The sequence below is a fragment of the Ochotona curzoniae genome, unplaced genomic scaffold, assembly GCF_017591425.1.
Source record: "Ochotona curzoniae isolate NIBS_2020 unplaced genomic scaffold, NIBS_Ocur_1.0 scaffold_4701, whole genome shotgun sequence".
Taxonomy (NCBI): Eukaryota; Metazoa; Chordata; class Mammalia; order Lagomorpha; family Ochotonidae; genus Ochotona; species Ochotona curzoniae.
In genome coordinates this window covers 71,291,263-71,310,092 of record NW_024467122.1, presented here as the reverse complement: position 1 = coordinate 71,310,092, position 18,830 = coordinate 71,291,263, and the positions used below count along the sequence as shown (strand labels likewise).

Sequence of the window (18,830 nt, the reverse complement as noted above, 5' to 3'; positions counted from 1 at the left end):
TGAACAACCAAGCCTTCATGATGAAGAGACACTGTCAAGGGCAGAGCAAGTTATGGGTTAATGAGGCCACAAGGAGAGAGACCGCAATCTGTGTGCTCAACAGTGGAGGCTAGGTAAAACTCCAACGATGGAGCCTACTCTACTGTGGCCACTACATGATTGTGTATTTATAATATTGTAAGGGAATCATAATGGCATAAAGCAAGCTAGAAAATGGTGCAAAAAACCCACACATGAATTTTTTAAAGTTCCATTTAATTGAAATCAGAGTTACACAGAGAGAGAGAAAGAGAGAGACCGAGAGAGAGAGAGAGAGAGAGAGAGAGAAAGAAAGAGATCTTTCATCCTCTGGTTCAATACCAGGTAGACACAATGGCCACAGCTGGGCCAAACCAAAGCCAGGAGTCAGGAGCTTCTTCCAGGTCTCCCATGTGGCTGCAGGGGTCCAAACACTTGGGCCATTTTCCACTGCTTCTCCCAGGCCATTAGCAGGGTGCCGGATTGGAAGTGGAATAGTCAGGACATGAACATGGTGAGAGCGCCGAATCCTAACCACTAGACCACCAGGGAACCAGGACATGAACATGGACACATGGGATGAACACATAGAATCCACTACAACACCAGTCCCTCACAAATGGGCAAACACGTGGCGTAGTGGTTGAGGAGCTGCTTGAAACATCTGCGTCCCACACCGAGGTGCCTGGTTCTGGTCCTGGCTTTGCTCTTCACTCCAGCTTCCTGCTGGGGCACGCTCTGGGCAGGTGACAGAGCAAGCAGCTGAGTTCCTGCCCTCCTGCTAGGAGACTCAGACTGAGTTCTGGGCTCTAAGTTTCAGCCTGGCTCAGCCCTGGCAACCGACATATGGGGGAGTGAGCCAGAAATAGGCGGTTTCTTTCTCTGTTTTCAAACAAATAATTTCTAAAACAAAGGGAGAAAAGATAATCTGTGAGGCACCCCTATATTCTGTTACAAAAATAAGAAATGAGCTACGAAGCTTTGATGTGGGAGACCCTTAGAGCATATGGCTGAGTGAGGGAAGCAGGCGCAAAAAGCTGCAGGGTGGACAACACCAGCAATGTGACATTTTGGAAAAGGCAAAATGCAGGGAACTGGCAATGAACAGGAATTCTGGGGGAGAGAGAGGAGGGAAGAAACAGGAGGAACCTAGGGCTTTGGAGGCAGGGTAGCCATTTTGTAGGACATTTTAGATGCTGGGTACTGGTGCATTTGCCAAAACCCAAGACAGACAACCTTAACAGAAGCCATGGACTCCAGGGAACAATCACGCGTCAATATGGCCTGCCCCACTACAGCGAATGTTCCCATGGCTTTGAGGGGACAGAAGCAATTCTGCACAAGCTCCTGCATTTTTTGCTAAGTCAGAGCTGCCATTCAAAAAGTCAGGTTTCTTCATGTGACAGCAAAACAGTATCGCACGCAGTAAGGCTCACTTTCACGTTCATACCAGGCTATTTCAAATAAGCTCATGGAAAACCAGAATTCAAACAGAAGGTTTTGGGAAGGGGCCAAGAACAGTCTTGCAATCTATGCATGGCTTTTTCATAGCACACATTACCACAAACTTTTTTTTAAAACTGCCTATGCGTGGATCTCAATTTTTTCTCCAAAGTCAACTCATTCTCCAACTGCCATTCCCCAACTAGCCTCCAACTTTTTTTTTTTTTTTAAGGAGCCTGGTGTAGGACACATTTGTGTGCTTTCCTGCCTGGAAGAGGTTCCCAGACTAGAAGCAGTGGTGTGAGGGTGGCAGGCTCCCTGGAGACGGTTCTTGCCTTGGTCGCTTTCTTCCTCGCTCCACTCATCCCGATTTTCTTAGCAACAGCGTGCTGATGTCATCCGAGCAGCCAAGTGGGGTGGCGGGGGCCGCGGGGCAGCGTTGGCAGCATTGGCACGGCTCTGTGGGCACTGGCTGTCCTCTGCCGCGGCGCCGCCCACCCCGCCTTGGCCTTTGCGCTTGGGGTCCCCCGGTCGCCAAGAGGATTCATTCCTCGGGTACCCGGCTCTGCACATCCTCCTGGCGCAGAGTGGGTTCCACGGGCGGGCCTGGGTCGCCTGGGGGCACCTCAGGGGCTCACAGTAGCGCTGGATTGGGGCGGGGGAGGGCGCGCCCTTGACGCCTGCAGCTTGCTGGAATGTTCCCGTAGCAGAAGTGCACTTTGTTCCCGGGATGGGGGAGGGCCGGCTGGGACAGGGCTCCAGGGAGCCCCAGGGACTTGGCGGGCGGCCAGCTTTCTGTTCCCAGGGTGCCTGCTGGTCGAAGCCGCGGGAGGGTGTCTCTCTCCCAGGCTGGGCAGCTGCAGGCACTGGACAGGACCTCTTGGTTCCGGTGCCAGCCCTGCCAGCAGCCTGATGCATGCCCCGGGGTGGAGGTAACAGGGCAACTCTCAGCCGGGCCGGCCCTCAGTCTGTTCATCCGTGGGATGGGGTGGCTTATGATGAAGAAGTGGCCTTGTACCATCAGGTGCGGCTGCCTGCCTGTTCTCAGCACAACCCCATTATGCTGCTAATAGAACAGACTCCTCCCTGGCTCGCTCCTCCTTTGGCCACTGCTGTTGCTCTGTCAGAAGCTAGGTCCCAGCTTCGCTCCGGGCAGTAAAACGCACCTGAAGGACAAGGACAAGGACAGAGGTGCTCAGGAGGTTAAGGAATTGGCCCCGGGGAACACAGCTTGGGAGCAGCCATCCACAACAGAAGCCCAGGCAGTGAAGACAGGAGCTGCCACTGGCTTTTTTTTTTTTTTTTAAGATTTATTTATTTAATTGGAAAGGTAGATGTACAGAGAGGAGGAGAGAGAGAAGAAGCTCTTTCATCCGATGATTCACTCCCCAACTGAGCGCAACGGCCGGTGCTGTGCCAATCCGAAGCCAGGAGCCAGGAACTCCGTGTGGGTGCAGGGTCCCAAGGCTTTGGGCCATCCCCAGCTGCTTTCCCAGGCCACAAACAGGGAGCTGGATGGGAAGTGGAGCTGCCGGGATTAGAACCAGCACCCATATGGGATCCCAGCGTGTTCAAGGTGAGGACCTTAACCGTTACACTATTGAGCCGGGCTCTGGCTTTTAACATAATCTTGCTTTTAATTGAGTGATTTGAACTTGAGAAATAGAACAGACAGCTGTTTTCACCGATTCACTTTCCACATGCTCACAGGGGTGGTTGAGGGGTAGACTGAGCCTCCCTGAGACCCAGAAATGGAGAATTCATTCTGGGATGGGCACTAGGGGTTGCAGGAATTGTGTGAGCCATCCCTTGCTGCCTTCCACTGTACCCAGCACCGGAAAGTTGGATTCTGGAGCAGTGACCCTGAGGGGCTCCTTCACAACAGCTGTGGGTCAGCCCTGTCACTCGACACCTGCCAGCCTTGTCTCCACAGAGGGCAGGGAGCAGGTCAGGCTGCAGCATGCTGTGGACAGAAGAGGGCAGGATCCCCTCAGCTCCCTTGATCCCACCCCACCCCACCCCCGGTTCCTGTCCCCTCGTGCTCCCTTCAGCAGGGGACTGGGAAGTTGCTCCTGGGTGCTCACCTACCCCCTCTGGTTCAGAAGCTGTCTTGTGAAAATGCTAAGGTAGCTTCCATGCATCCCTTGTTCCCGTGCAGACTCACTCTTCGGCAAAAGCATTCTCACCCTTCAAGGTTTGGCTAGAGAGGCTGGCTTGGCCATGGGCCGCAGGTGGATGCTGTGGGCACGTGAACACGCAGCTCTGCCTCTGCACTGCTCCATCACGCCCTCCCTCATCTCCCCTTCGGTTTTCACCCAAGTCACCTTCTTTGCAAGGCCATGCCAGATCAGTATATTTAAACTACATCCTCTAGGGTTGGGGGCTGGGGGTGCTGGCTATAGATCCCTGTACACTATTTCACTGGAGGACTTGGGTTTAACACCTGACCCTAACTCCTGGCTCCAGCTTCCTGCTGCTGTACATCTCGGGAAGCAGTGGTGAAGCGACAATCCCTGGGAGACCTGGATTGAGTTCCAGCTCCTGGCTCTGACCAGGGCTTAACCTCAGTCACTGCAGGACTTTCGGGAAGGAAACAGCTGTCTCTCAAATGAGCAAACATTCGTTTCCTTCAAAATCCGCCCTCTCAATAATCCTGCTTCTGTTTCCTTGTCCCTCCTGCTGCACAGCACACGTGTCACCCTCCAGTTGGCTCTGTGCTCCTGGTGGATTTCGTTACTGTTTCTTTTGCCACCTCCCCCCCCCCCAGACTGTGCATTCCGTGAGGCTAGGATTTCTTTGTTTTCTTCACATGTTTATCTCCCACTGCCTGGAACTGGGAAGAAGGAAAGTAGGAGGGTGAAGAATCCCCCCACCCAGTGTAACCACTACCACCCTGGGAGAAAAATCAACCTTCTTGGTGACTCTCTGACCTCAGCACCCCCTGCACACACCTCCTGCACACACCTCCTGCAGTCACCTCCTGCACACACCTCCTGCAGTCACCTCCTGCACACACCTCCTGCACACACCCCCTGCACACACCTCCTGCAGTCACCTCCTGCACACACCTCCTGCACACACCTCCTGCAGTCACCTCCTGCACACACCTCCTGCAGTCACCTCCTGCACACACCTCCTGCAGTCACCTCCTGCACACACCTCCTGCAGTCACCTCCTGCACACACCTCCTGCAGTCACCTCCTGCACACACCTCCTGCAGTCACCTCCTGCAGTCACCTCCTGCAGTCACCCCTGCACACATGTCCTGCATCACGCCCTGCACACACCTGCTGCACACACCTCCTGCACACACCCCCTGCACACACCTCCTGCAGTCACCTCTTGCACACACCTCCTGCACACACCTCCTGCAGTCACCTCCTGCAGTCACCTCCTGAAGTCACCCCCTGCACACACACCCTGCAGTCACCTCCTGCACACACCTCCTGCAGTCACTTCCTGCAGTCACCTCCTGAAGTCACCCCCTGCAGTCACTTCCTGCAGTCACCTCCTGCAGTCACCTCCTGCACACACCTCCTGCAGTCACCTCCCAAGGCTGCTCAGTAGTGCACATGCATAGCCAGTGTTTCAGAAGGCAGTGAACTTCCTGCCTAGGATAGGAGGAAGAAGGAATATCCTCTTTGTGTCTCCCCTGGACCAAGAGCAGGGCTGAACTTCTGCAGTGTCCAGAGCTCTTGAGAGTTTAGAAAAGATTGTCTCCTCCTCCCTCCCTCTGCCCCTCCCTCCCTTCCGTTCTTCCTCCCTCCCTCTCTCCCCTGCCTTTTCCCACCTTGTCCCCACCCCCCATTGATTGCCATTGATATTAGTCACAGCTGCTTAACTTTGATTTATCTGAAGCTTAACATGTAATGTTTTGAAATCAAATTTAGTGTCTTTGAAAAGGAATATTCATGGTCCCGGGGCCATGGTCTAACTGCTACAGTCCTCGCCTTGAACACGCCCGGGATCTCATATGGGCGCTGGTTCTAATCCTGGCAGCTCCACTTCCCATCCAGCTCCCTGCCTGTGGCCTGGGAAAGCAGTCGAGCACCACCCAGGGTGTTGGGACTCTGCACCTGCATGGGAGACCTGGAGGAAGTTCCTGACTCCTGGCTTTGGATTGGCACAGCACCGGCCATTGCGCTCACTTAGGGAGTGAATCATCGAATGGAAGATATTGCTGTCTCTCCTCCTCGCTATATATATCTGCCTTCCCAGTAAAAATAAATAAATCTTTAAAAAATATGAAAGATAGTATTCATTATACATTAACAGGTGTGCATAGATGAGCCATGTAGTTTCTTCACACACAACCTGTCTGTGTTCTCGTCTCTAACGGATAAGACAGCTCTGTGCCTTCACTGTGTTTTTACTAGTTTGCGCACTTGCTTTTTCTCTTTGTTGAGGAGAAGAGTTTGGGGGAACATGCCAGGGTCCTGCATGGAAGATGGAGGGCGTGAGTCTCATCCCCCAGAGGTGGGTGCTCACCCTGGCCCACAGGAATTAGGGGTTCACAGTCGCAGCTCATAGCAGTGACTGCAGCCCATGCTGACTCCACCCATGCGCAACCCCACTCCCCAGCCCCCGGCCCTTGCTCCACAGTGGTTGTAATGCAGGTTGGTCACCCCGATCCTGATCACATGGTATCGTGGGGTACGAGTGAGATCATATCAGGCAAGGCTAAGGTTTATTAAGGAGTCTTTATTACCAACCTTGGGAATGACAGGGCCCACTAGAAACAGCAAATCACAAATCCATGTAGCAATCCAGTCAGTTAAAACCCCAGAGGAGCAAAGGACATTACCCTGAAGTCCATCCGTTAAGCTGCAGACTTATGTCCCAGCTTCCGCAACAATAGTTATCCTAAGAGACATGCAACGAATAACGTGGACACACTCACAAAGCTGCAGACATTCACCTCTCCCTGGCTTCTCTGCCCACATCCCATCACTGCCAGGCCTCACCTCTCCTGGAACGCCCGATACTACACAAGTTAGAAATACAAAGCACCTTAGCATTGCTATCTTTAAAAACTTAATTTTAAAATTTAAAAAGTGAAAGAGAGGAGTGATTGGCTTCACTCACCGTCTCGCAGAGTCACCTGTCCTCTGACAAGGGCGGCAGACGTCCACGGCACAGTACGTGCAGGGAGTGGGCCACACGCAGAGACAGCGAGAGGGAGGCTGCAGCTACTCAGGTTTTCATAACTGTGAAAAAAAAAAAGAAAAGGTTTTATTTACTTGAAAGGCCAAATTACACACACATACACATGGAGAGAGAGGAAATCTTCCACTCACTGGTTCACCCTCCAAATGCTCACACAGGCCACAGCTGGGCCGTGCCGAAGCTGGGAGCCAGAAGCTTCCTTAAGCTCTCCCACATGGTGCAAGAACCCACACTCTTGGATCATCTTGGGTCAGCTGCTGCTTGCTTCCTTTAAAAAAAAAAAAAAAAAAAAAAAAAAAAAAACAGGAAGAGACAGATCTCCCTCCTGTTGGTTCACTTTCTTTAAGTTTTATTTTTATTGGAAAAGCAGATTTACAGAGAGAGGGATAGGCAGAAAGATCTTCCATCTGTTAGGTCATTTCCCAAATGGCTGCAAAGGCCAGAGTTGAGCTGATCTGAAGCCAGGAGCCAGGAGCTTCTTCTGGGTCTCCCACACAGGTGCAGAGTCCCAAGGCTTTGGGCCATTTTCAACTGCTTTCCCAGGCCACAAGCAGGGAGCTGGATGGGGAGTAGAACCACTAGAACACGAATCAGTACCATGTGCATCCTGGCGCATGTAAGGTGAGGATTTAAGCACTGAGCCAAAGTCAAAAAAATTGTCCAAAAAAAAAGTAAAAACCATCACTTTTTAAAAGATTTAAAAGATTTTAAAAAGATTTATTGCAAAGTCAGATATACAGAGAGGAGGAGAGACAGAGAGGAAGATCTTCCGTCCAATGATTCACTCCCCAAGTGACTACAATGACTGGAGCTGCGCCAATCCAAAGCCAGGAGCCAGGAGCTTCTTCCGGGTGCAGGATCCCAAGGTTTTGAGCTATGCTCGACTGTTTTCCCAGGCCACAAGTAGGGAGTAGGATGGAAAGTGAGGCTGCTGACATTAGAACCAGTGCCCATATATGATCCCAGCATGTTCAAGGCGAGGACTTTAGCAGCTAGGCTATCGCACCAGACCCCAAACCATCATTTTTTTTTTTTTTTAATAAAAGTAACAATAGATCAGCTGTAATTTCTAATGCTAAAGAAGACCCAGATTGGGTTTAGGAAGAACGGCTGGGAACCAGGTTAAGCCGCCACCTGAAGGATCGATACTTCAAGTAGGTGCTGGTTTGAGTCCCAGCTGCTCCATCTTTGAGCCAGTTCCCTGCTAATGCACCTGGGAAAGCAATGGAAGAGGGCCCAAGTGCTTGGATGTCTGCCACCCCATGGGAGATCTGGATCAAGCTCCTTGCTCCTGTTCTGAGCCTAGCTCTGGCCACTGCAGATGCTCACGAGAGTGAATCAGTGAACGGAAAAGCTCTCTCTCTCTATATATATATATATATATAACTTTACCTTTTAAATAAATAAATAATTCTTTAAAGAGAAAAAAGAGAGACCAGCACAGCATATATTTCTTTTGCATCAACTCCACGGTCCATATCAAACTATTGCGTAAGGGAAATAAATAAAGCTTGTATTATCTCATTCAGAGGCGATTCACTAAGGCAGACACTTAGACACTTGTGTCTTATAAAACAATGGGTTTTTCTGTTAGGTTACATATTGCATTGAATAGGCTTAATCATCATCATCATAAGTATGAATCGCATCGAACTAAAAAATGCATTAAAAAAAAATACATCCTACTAGAATTTGAAAATAGAACATCTGTCTCCCAGATCTACTAGATAAAAGTAAACTACGCACGCCTGCAACCAAAGGAGAGGGAAGAAAGGAGGTTGCAAGGGCTTGGAATCGAACCATCACAAATCAAAGCCAAGATGACCAAAAACCCAATCCAGCGGCAAAGCAATGGCTGGAAACCAGCTAAACTCCTCCGGAGAAAGACAAAGCGACACAGTCTGGGTTTGAGAGAAAAATCAACCATAGGAGAGACCCAAAACAAGACAATGGGGACAAAACTCAACAGGATACAGAATGCAAAACCTCTCGAGAGTTAGGAAGGTAACCGTGGTACTTACCCTTCGGTGTGGGGGCCTGGGGTGTCCATGGCTTCTAGCAGCATGTCAGTGGCTAAGGGTGGGTGCTTGGTGTAGTGGCTGTTGCTTGAGACAGCACATCTTGCATCTGGCAAACCTACGCTCCAGTTGCCTGATAACGCACACCCTAGGTGACGGCTCAGATGTACTGGTCCTGCCAGTCCTTCGAGAGACCTGCTCAGAGAGAGTTCCTGGCTCAGCCCTCACTGTTGGTGGTTTTTTGCGGGGAGTGAAATCAGTGAATGGGAGATCTCTGTGTCTCCATCTCTGTCTCTCCCTCCCTATCACATAAACTCTTTAATCAGTGGAAGTTGTTTAAGATCATATCCCCTTAACAAATCTCTTTTTGAGAAGAGTAAACAGTGGGGCTGTGTTGTGGCACTGTGAGCTAAACTGCCACTTGGGACCCCTTGCACTTCAGGCTAAAGAGCCAGTTAGAGTTCCTGCTTCTCTCTACTCTGCTTCTAATCCAGCTTTCCACTCGCGATCCTGGGAAGCAGCGGAGGGTGGCCAAAGTGTTGGGGTCCCTGCCGCCCATGTGGGAGACCCGCATGAGATTCCTGGCTTCAGCCTGGCTCCACAGTGGCTGTTGGGGGGCATTTGGGGCATGAATCATCAGCTGGAAGCACTCTCTCTTCCTTGGGCCCTGCCTTGTCTCTGACACTGTTTGAAACCTTTTTTTTCCTAAATGGAGTGTGCTAGGGAAGGACCTGTTTCCACAGAATCTGCAGACTCATCCTCTCACTTGTTAAAGACTGCTCACCTTTGTGGGCCCAGAATCCCCAAGTGTGTGTTTTGGGGAAGGGGCAGTGTGGGGAGGGGTGGGTAGGAGAGATCTGCTCACTGTTGTCTTTTGGACCAAAAGCAGAACTTGGATACACACCCTTTGGCAAAGAATGCTATAAATGCCAACGCAGGCTGTTCCAGAACACACGGGCGGGCCTCCAGGGCGCCAGGCCAGCAGTGCAGTGCACGGCCTTGCAGAGTGAAGATCATGGGAGGGCTGGGCTGCAAGGGGAGCTTTTTGGGGCAGAACAGTTCTCAGTCTCCCGCAGAGCTTTATTCTCCTTGCTTGGGCAGCTGGCACAGAGCTGGTCCTGGCCTCCATGTTGTGTTGGTCCTTGCAGTCACACCTGCTCCCAGCAAGCGAGGCAAGCCCCACCATCCTCAGAGTGAGCTTTCAAACCTGTGGCTGCTCTGGTTGCCATCCTTTCTGACAAGGGAAGAGGCAAGTGGAAAAGAACTCAGAACAAGCATCTTAAAAAAAAATATGACATGAGAATTGGATCCTCACTTTTGCTCACAGCTCATCTGGTCACATGGTCAGACCAAATAGCAAAGAATGCTGGGAAATGTAGTTTCTAAGTTATCTAACACCCAGGAAGGGGAGAAGACCATTGCAACCTTCAATCTGCCAAAATGGACATCACTGGTCTGTGCGAGATCCCTCACTCTTTCCATGCATTCATCCATTCCTTCACTCTTTTGTACCCATTCCACACACCTTTTTGCCTACCCTGGCAAAAGTCTACTGCATTTATACCCCATAGTTTGTTGGTGTTGCTAGAAATTGGTATTTTTTTCAAGTTTTATGAGCATGTGCTTTGCACTGTGTCAGTATTATTGGGGGATATCTTGCATTGAGGGATACCCAAGTGATCTTCAACACAGAAGCAAAAGCCATTCGATGGAAACAGATCCATTTCTCCAGTAAGCAGCACTGGATGTAAATCCAGACCCAGGATCTACATCTTTCACAAAAACTAACTCAATGTTCTTAGGGAGGGAGTTACAGAGACAGACGTGGGATAGATCGGTGTGGGTGTCCCACTGTGCCGATGTCCTGCAGTGGAGCCGATAACAACACAAGTAGACTCTGACTGAGGTCAAAAGCTGAAGTTTACTAGTGGCATCAGACTTTATACACTGAGGGTCATATTGGCTAAAGGAGGAGGAATCGCGCTTATCAACAAACCCATCAACTGTTTCTATACTTTTGTTTGGAACTCCTTTTGTTTTGTATATCCCACCAAGTGTTCTCATTCACATGATATCCATTTAGTTACAGGAATGGTACACACTCAGTTGTTCTTATACAAATGTTGTCCAATCAGTTATACAAAAGGTACCCATTCAGTTGCTCTCATACAAAGGGTATCCAGTCAATTGTAATCCTGTGCTCGCTGACCTTCGAGGGTCACGATGATGTCCTTCTTCACCATTGCACAGCAGAGTGACCACAGAGGACAGCAATGTACCATGTTATCTCACAGAAGGCAGAAAAAAGGACTTGGCTTCTTTTCGCTAAAAACAAATGATAAATATTTAAGGTGATACATACCCTTATTTGATCTGAATATTACACGATGTATATGTATATGAAACATCACATAATATTCCATAGATATTTAAGGCTTTTTTCTTTTTATTTTTATTGGAGAGGCATATTTTACAGAGAGAGAGAAGGGGAGACAGAGAGAGAGGTCTTCCATCCACTGATTCACTGCCCAAATGGTCACAACAGCCGGAGCTGAGCTGATCCAAAGCCAGGAGCCATGAGCTTCCTCTGGGTTTCCCAACTGGGTACAGGGGGCCCAAGGACTTGGATCATCCTCTTCTTTCCTAGACCATAAAAACAAAGCTGGATCAGATAATGAACCAGCAGGGACATGAAACAGCACATAAACATTTTGATGCTGGCACTAACAGGCAGAAAATTACCATGCTATGCCTCTGTACCAGCCTCAAATACGTATCACTTCAAGTGCCAATTTTAAAAACGGTCCTCTTTTATGAAGTTGGGTTGTCAGGGTGAACATCTGGCCTGGTGATTAAGCTGCTGGTTGAGAGCCCCACAGCCCCGTCGCTGTACATGACCTGGATGCCTTGCTCTGCCTCCGGTCTCCTGCTAGCGTACACCTCGGGAGGCAGCAGAGTCAGCTTCCGGAACAGGGTTCCCTTTGCTCATAAGGAGACCTGGACTAAACCCGAGCTCCAGCTCCCTGCCCCCCAGATCTAGCCCTGGGAGGGGAGCATCTGAGGAATCAACCAGCAAGTGGGAGCTTTTTTCTGTCTGTCTCATCAATCAGGCAGTATAGATCACAAGTCTGAATAAGGAATACAAAACCTTAAAACTTTCAGAAGAGTGGAGAAGAGGCCTTCTAAGTGACTTTGGGTTTGACTCTAAATGTTGAAACCCAACATTAAAAGCACGATTCACAAAACAGAAAAATCAACAAGTCTGACTTTATGGAAATTAAAAACTTCTGTGGTGCAAAAAGACAGTGTTATGAGTATGCAAAACCCACATGCTGGAGGAGATATTTACAAAACACATATCCAATGAAAGTGCTTGTATCCAAAATATACACAGAACTCTTAAAGCTCAAAAATAATAAACAACCTGGCTTAGTCCATTTTCTGATGCTGTGACCGCAGGCCTGGGGATGGGTAAAGAGCAAGGGGTGTCTGGCTCGCCTTCTGGAGCCGGAGACCCCAGGCCGTAGTGGCAGCCGCATCTGCTGGAGCCGGAGACCCCAGGCCATAGTGGCAGCCACATCTGCTCGGGCCTGGCCAGGGCCTTCTTGCTGCAGTATTACTTTGGCAAAGGGCATCACGCTGAGCAGCGGGGTCAGCAGGCCAGCTCATGGCTCCCTTCCTCCGGCTTTTTTTTTTTTTTTTTTAGCAACATTCATTTCTTCTCAGGGCTTGTTTATTTATTTGAGAAGGAGAGAGAAAGGGAGCACGACACAGAGCTTTTCTGTCTCTTACTCCAGTTTCCAGATGGCTACAACGGCTGGGAGCGTGCCAGCTGAAACCAGGAGCCAGAGACTTCATTCAGGTCTGTCCCGTGGGCTAAGGGGCCCAAGGGCTTAAGCCATCTTTCTCTGCTTTCCCAGGTGGATTAGCAGGGAACTGGATCAGAAGCTGAGCAACCTGGACTTGAACTGGAGCCCATAAGGGAAGCTGGCGTCACAGGTACAAGCTTAACGTGCTATGCCACAATGTCAGCTACCCAGACAGTGTACAGCAGGAATCCTTTTTTTTTTTTCCCTTAATGTCACTTTAGATAGTGAGCTGGTTTAATTTACCCACTTCTCAATAACTTGAAATATCTAACATCTATATACTTACAACATTGGGTGACAAAAATAATCTTAAATTTTATTTATTTGAAAGAGAGAAAAAACACATGCTCTTTCTTTTCTTTTTTTCTTTCCACATTCTCTCTCCCTCTCTCTCTCTCTTTTTTTTTTTTTTTCCTTCCTGTATCTAGGGGAAAGGAGGGAGTGATAAGGGGAGAAGCCACACCCAGCCTCCCAACCATCCCAAGGTCCCCGATGTGGGGCATGCTCTGAGAGCACTGCTCAAGAGGTTTTGATAGTTCAACAGTTTTGAATTACTGCTGATCTTACCATTCCAAGCACGATGAAATCTCTCCAGACTCCACTGGCTGACATAGTCCACCTTAGAGTCTCTGTTTACTCAGGTTATTCACTGCCAACACTTGGCTGGGGTAGTTGATCGATTTGTTCTGTCCTCCATCCTCTGTTATGGTGCCAGGTGTCCTCTGCAGGCTCCAGTGGACTGCCATATCCTCCAACACATGCTCTTTCATCCACGGACTCAGTTGCCACATATCAGCTCCAACCAGAGCTGGGCCAGGATGATGCTGGAAGCCTTGAAGCTCATGTGAGTCTCCCATCTATGCCGAAGGAACCCAAGTGTCCGAGCCACCAGTTACTGCCTGTTGGGTGCATCAGCAAGAAGTGGAGTTGGACGAGCAGAGCAGCCAGGATCAGAGTCAAATGCTCTGATTTGGGGGTCTAACCTGCTGCACCACAGCACCCACCCAAATGAGGCTGTTCTGTATTGTTTGCATTCTGATTTAGTCCTTTTGGCCCATAGGTACTTCTGGCCATGGCAGCCACCTGGGGAGTGAACCAGCAGGCAGACAATCTCTCTGTCTCTCTTCCTCTCTGTAAATCTGCCTTTCCAATAAAAATAAATAAATATTTTTAAAATGCCTGCTCAAGCCATTTATCTATCATCTATCTATCTGAAAGGCGGAATAACAAAAAGGGAGAGATACAGAGTGAGAGTGAGAGAGCTCTCTTCCAATTGTTGAGAGAGTTATCAACCAACTGTTGGTTCACTACCCAAAGGGCACAACAGCCTGGGCTGAGCCCAGCCAAAGCCGGGAGTTTGGAACTTCACCGGGGTCTCCCACACGGGAGGCAGCGGGCTCCAGGCACTGGGGCCATTGTCCACTACTTTCCCAGGTATGTTAGCAGGGAGCTGAGATGTAAGCAGAAAAGCTGGGATTTGAACCTGTGCTGAGCCACACCACCAGCCCCAGCCTTCACTTCTGCAGACACCTCCCCTCTGCCTACTGAAGCCTGAACTCTTGCTCCTTGTGTAGAGTGACTGCCACAATGCCACCAGCTCACTTCTCACCCATCCGAACAAAATCCCTGCCCTGGGGGTGCTCCAGGACTGGCAGTTCTCACGCTCGGCAGGTGGGAGTGTGAATTGGCACGAACTTCCTGGGAAGCGATGTGGTAACCTGAATCGAAGCCTGAAAAATATTTGCGCTCTTTGTCCCAGTAATCCTACCTCTAGAAACCCATCCCAAGGAATCATCAGAAGTGCTGACAAGGATAACCGGTTAAAGGGGCTAATCCACTGTTAGTTTAGCTGCAAACATAAACAAGCTAAAGGAGTGTGGAGACCAAATCACTTACATGCATTGTCTTTAAGTGAAATGAAATCTTGGGCAGTTACCAAAAATATATATTTTTAAAAAAATGGTTGGCATGGTAAACTCCTCTCTGTGAAAACAGTAGACCATAAGCACCTACACCGTGCTGGGTTGGTTCCTAGAAGAGATCTTGCTTCTGGGATGTTGACTGTTGCCTGGGCCCTTCCACTCGATGCTCACAGCATTCCTGTGCCCACAGTGCTACTGCGAAGCCATTGTGTGCAGAAAGAAACCAACGGGAAAGAACATCCAGTAGCTGTGGGGGTGGGGAAGCATTCCTGAGGAATTATGCCTTCTTCATGCACGTGTGTGTTTCACATTTATTTGAAAAGTGGAGCAGCAGATATATATATAGAGAGAGATCTTTCGTTTGCTGTTTCACTCCCTAGATGGCGGCAACATTTAGGTTCCTGGCTCCAGAAACTCAGAGCCTCCCGTGTGGGTGGCAGGGACCTCATCCACTGGAGCCACCACCTGCTGCTTGCCAGGGTGCATACGGGCAGGAAGCTGGAGCTTGATCAAAGCTGGGACAGGAACCCAGACGTGACCTCTCACCGGGTTTGTTTCTGTGTCTGCGCCACTCCACCAAACCCAGGTTTGGGGACAATGCGGTGGATCCCTACCCTAATCTTGCCATTCACCAACTCTGAACCCAAGACTGCACCAAATAAAGGCAGCCTTTACTTCCTGGCAGCCTGTTCCCCCACTTCCAGAGGGGGCAATGTTTGCTGTCCCGTTCCCGGTAAGCGGTGCTGCAAGGGCTGATGCATGGCACTGGGGAGGCAACACGAAGAGCAGGGGTCCGGGCACAGCGCCAGGGAAAAGCTAGAGGCCCGAGGGTCTTGAGGCCATGTGTGCCCACCCAGGAGTCTTGCGAGGAGCGTCAGGAGGCGAGCAGGCGCACTCGGTGCGGGGATCAGCGGGGCACAAGCTCTGCAAGTCAGCGGGTGCTGGCAGGTGCGCGCCTCCTCCGCGCAGCCGCCGCCCTCTGCTGGCAGCGAGCGGGAGTGGCCGGCCCGCGGTGCCACGCACACGTCCAGTTCACGCGTCCAGTGCACACGTCCAGCTCACGCGTCCAGTGCACACGTCCAGTTCACACGTCCAGCGCTCACGTCCAGCGCTCACGTCCAGCACACGCGTCCAGCGCACACGTCCAGCACACGCGTCCAGCGCACACGTCCAGCACACGCGTCCAGCGCTCACGTCCAGCACACGCGTCCAGCGCTCACGTCCAGCACACGCGTCCAGCGCTCACGTCCAGCACACGCGTCCAGCGCACACGTTTAGCTCACGCGTCCAGCGCTCACGTCCAGCACATGCGTCCAGCGCACACGTCTAGCTCACGCGTCCAGCGCTCACATCCAGCTCACACGTCCAGCGCACACCAGCTGCCCCACGGCATCGCCCACCTGTGCGACACTCCCGCCTGTGAGGGTCCTGTGCCCGTGGGAGCCCAATAGTGACAGCGATTTACTATTATTATTATTTTATGCTTACTTTCTTGCGACAAAGAGAAGTCTTTTATCAAGGAAGGACTTGAGGAAGAAAGCAAAGGGGCCCGTGGTGAGGAAGGCGGGGGACAAGGGGAGTGACGCCATCAGGGACCCAAAAGAACATAACCAGAAGTGTTTTGTGGGAATATTCGAGATCGAAGTGGTCCTTGTCCCAGAACTGAAGTGGGTGGGAAAACCTCTGTGGCCGGAAATGGATGTCCACTGTGTACAGAGAATATCAAAAGTGGCTGCCTTAATCGCTGTCCCTCCAACAAGGTCAGCTGACCAGAGAGTGCCCCCCACATCCCTTTCCTTTGTGTTTGTTTGCTTGATTGTTTTGAGATGTAAGAGAGAGATTCTCCCCATATGGCTACGATGGTCAGAGCTTGGCCAGTCTAGAGCCAGAAGCAAGAGGTTTTTTCCAGGTCTCCCAGGGGAGTGCAAGGCCTCAAAGACTCAGGTCATCCCCCGCTGCCTTCCCAGGCCATTAGCAGGGAGCTGCATCGGAAATGAAGCAGCCAGGACACTAACTGGCGCCCATATGGGAGGCTGGCCTTGCAGGTAGCTACCTAACTTGCTATGCTACAGCTCCAGCCCCCCTTTGGGGTTCTCTACAACCCCCCTAGAAAGAGGAGCCCCTGATCTGCAGTCAGCCCCTAGCTCATCAACCTCTGGCACGAGGTCAATACTCACTGATGACTTTATTACTGCTACTGTCATCTTCACGTGGTCCCCACTGGACACTGGCCCCGGGGAATCTCCAAGGCCCATGAAACAACCGTCTGATATATGATTGCTTTAGGAAGTTCTGCATCAGTAATATTCAACATCATTTCTCAGCTTTGAGAGATGCTTCTATTTATTTAAAAGGCAGAGGGACACAGGGAGAGGCAGAGAAAGATCTTCCTTCCCTTGGTTCACCCCTCTAAATCAGCCACAATGGCCAGGGCTGGGCCAGACCAGAACCAGTATTCAGGGACTCTATCTTGGTCTCCCACATGGATGACAGGGGTTTAAATGCTCACAGAGGAGACTGGCATTGCAGGTGGCAACTTAACCAGCTGTACCACAATGCCAGTCCCAGATTTATTTCTACAGCAGTGATATTCAACTGCAGTTTATATTTTATTTCTAAAACTATTTATCAGGGTCCGGCATGGTAGTTTAGTGGCTAAAGTCCTCACCTTACATGCACCAGGATCCCATATGGCTGCTGGTTCATGTCCCAGCTGCTCCACTTCCCTTTTTAGCTCCCTGCTTGTGACTTGGAAGAACAGTAGAGGACAACCCAAAACTCTGGGACCCTGCACCCATGTGGGAGACCCGGAAGAAGCTCAAGGTTCCTGGCTTTGGAATATATATATACATATATACACACATATATATAAATCTAATAATTATTTTTAAAACCCATATTTGTAAGGAAGGAATCCAAGGCACTGACCCTGTCACACCCCCAGGGCATACCATCAACCCTGGCCACCTCAGAGCACCCCCTGGTGGCAGGGGTTGCATTGCCCAGAGAAGGGGGTCTGGGGACAAACTAGAATAGGGACCACACAGGGCATATTTGACACATATGTGATGACTTCTAGGGGCTTCAACAGACTGGGCCACTGCACCCAGGTGATTGAGGGAGCTGAGAAAGGGTGGATCAGAAGGGGAAATTCAGTGGGCCGATCTGGGTGAGGCCAAGACACCTGCCTGCATGCGGGAGACCTAGGGCTTGGTAGACCAGGCCAGTCTAGATCATAGTACCTGCCAGCACATACTTGAGGCTGGGTCTGTTAGAGGTTCTTTTGGGTCATCCCTACTAGGCTGCAGCAAGTGCTGGCATACACAAGGGGCCAGCGCAGGGGATGGGCATGATAGGGGATTTTTTTAGGGACAACCCTGCTAGATTGCAGCACCTGCCAGCACACATGAGAGCCAGGGATGGTAATGGGCTGGGCTGAGCTGGGTTGCAGCACTAGTCGACACACATGACAACTGGGCCTAAGGGCAGCATGGTAGGGGTTACTTGGGGTTGCCTCAACCAGATCGCAACCCCTTCTGGTGTGCACAGAAACGGGCTGAGAGCAGGCCAGGCTGGGTTTAGCTGCAGCACCTACCGATTCACATGAGAGCTGGGACTGGGCATGGGAGTAGGTCTGACCAGGCAGCTACACCTACCCTAATTATGTTGGCTGGTGCAGGACACAAGTTTTTTTAACCTGGCCCTGCACCAACGGTGCACATGAGAACCAGGTCTAAGGTTTCTTATGGGGCTCCCCAGGTAGATTGCTGTGCTTGAACTCCAACCTCAGGGAAAATCACAGTCACGTGGTCTGTCCCTGGAACATGTATTGCAGGCCTGGGACACCTCGTTTGCAGACTCCCACATAAGAATGGAGAGCATGCCCAGATGAACACAGAAGATATGACAGCCAGCACATCTAAGCCAGCTGAAGACTTTGAGTACCTTATTAAAAGATGAAAAGAGGCACAAGTTGAACAACACTCCAGGCCAGGCTCTACAACAAGCATCTAGGTCTGCAGGCACACTGAGGTGGACAGACAGTCAACAAGCCTTAGAATTTCTCATCCCTGGTGTAACAAAGCTGACAACTTCTCAGAACAATCAAGACCCCTCAAGCAACACCCTCAGAACATTCTGCCCCACAGTGGGATCTCCAAGACAACATCAAATGACCATCTCTATGACCAACTCCCTCAACTATGTAAATCAGTGTTAAAATCGTGTGTGTGTGTTTACATGGAAGGCAGTAGAGAGAGGACAGAGAGAAACCTTCCATTCACTCTCTAAATGGCTACAACAACTAAACTGGGTTAAGCTGAAGCCTGAAACCTGGAACACCTCCCAGGTCTCCCATGGGGGTGGCAGAAACCCAAGCCTTGGGCCGTCCTCCG

The 18,830-nt window shown here is 50.5% G+C and overlaps 1 protein-coding gene across 1 annotated transcript; it reads left to right on the top strand.

The window, feature by feature from the left end:
* The first annotated feature begins 15,191 nt into the window (after positions 1-15,191).
* Positions 15,192-15,887, top strand: LOC121148418 (variant surface antigen E-like). The gene has a single exon (XM_040968460.1). The coding sequence runs from the start codon at positions 15,192-15,194 to the stop codon at positions 15,885-15,887; it is 696 nt and encodes a 231-aa protein (XP_040824394.1).
* Positions 15,888-18,830: the final 2,943 nt, after the last annotated feature.

Coding starts and splice junctions, on each gene's coding strand:
- LOC121148418 (XM_040968460.1), top strand. CDS start 15,192: ATGCATGGCACTGGGGAGGCAACACGAAGAGCAGGGGTCCGGGCACAG.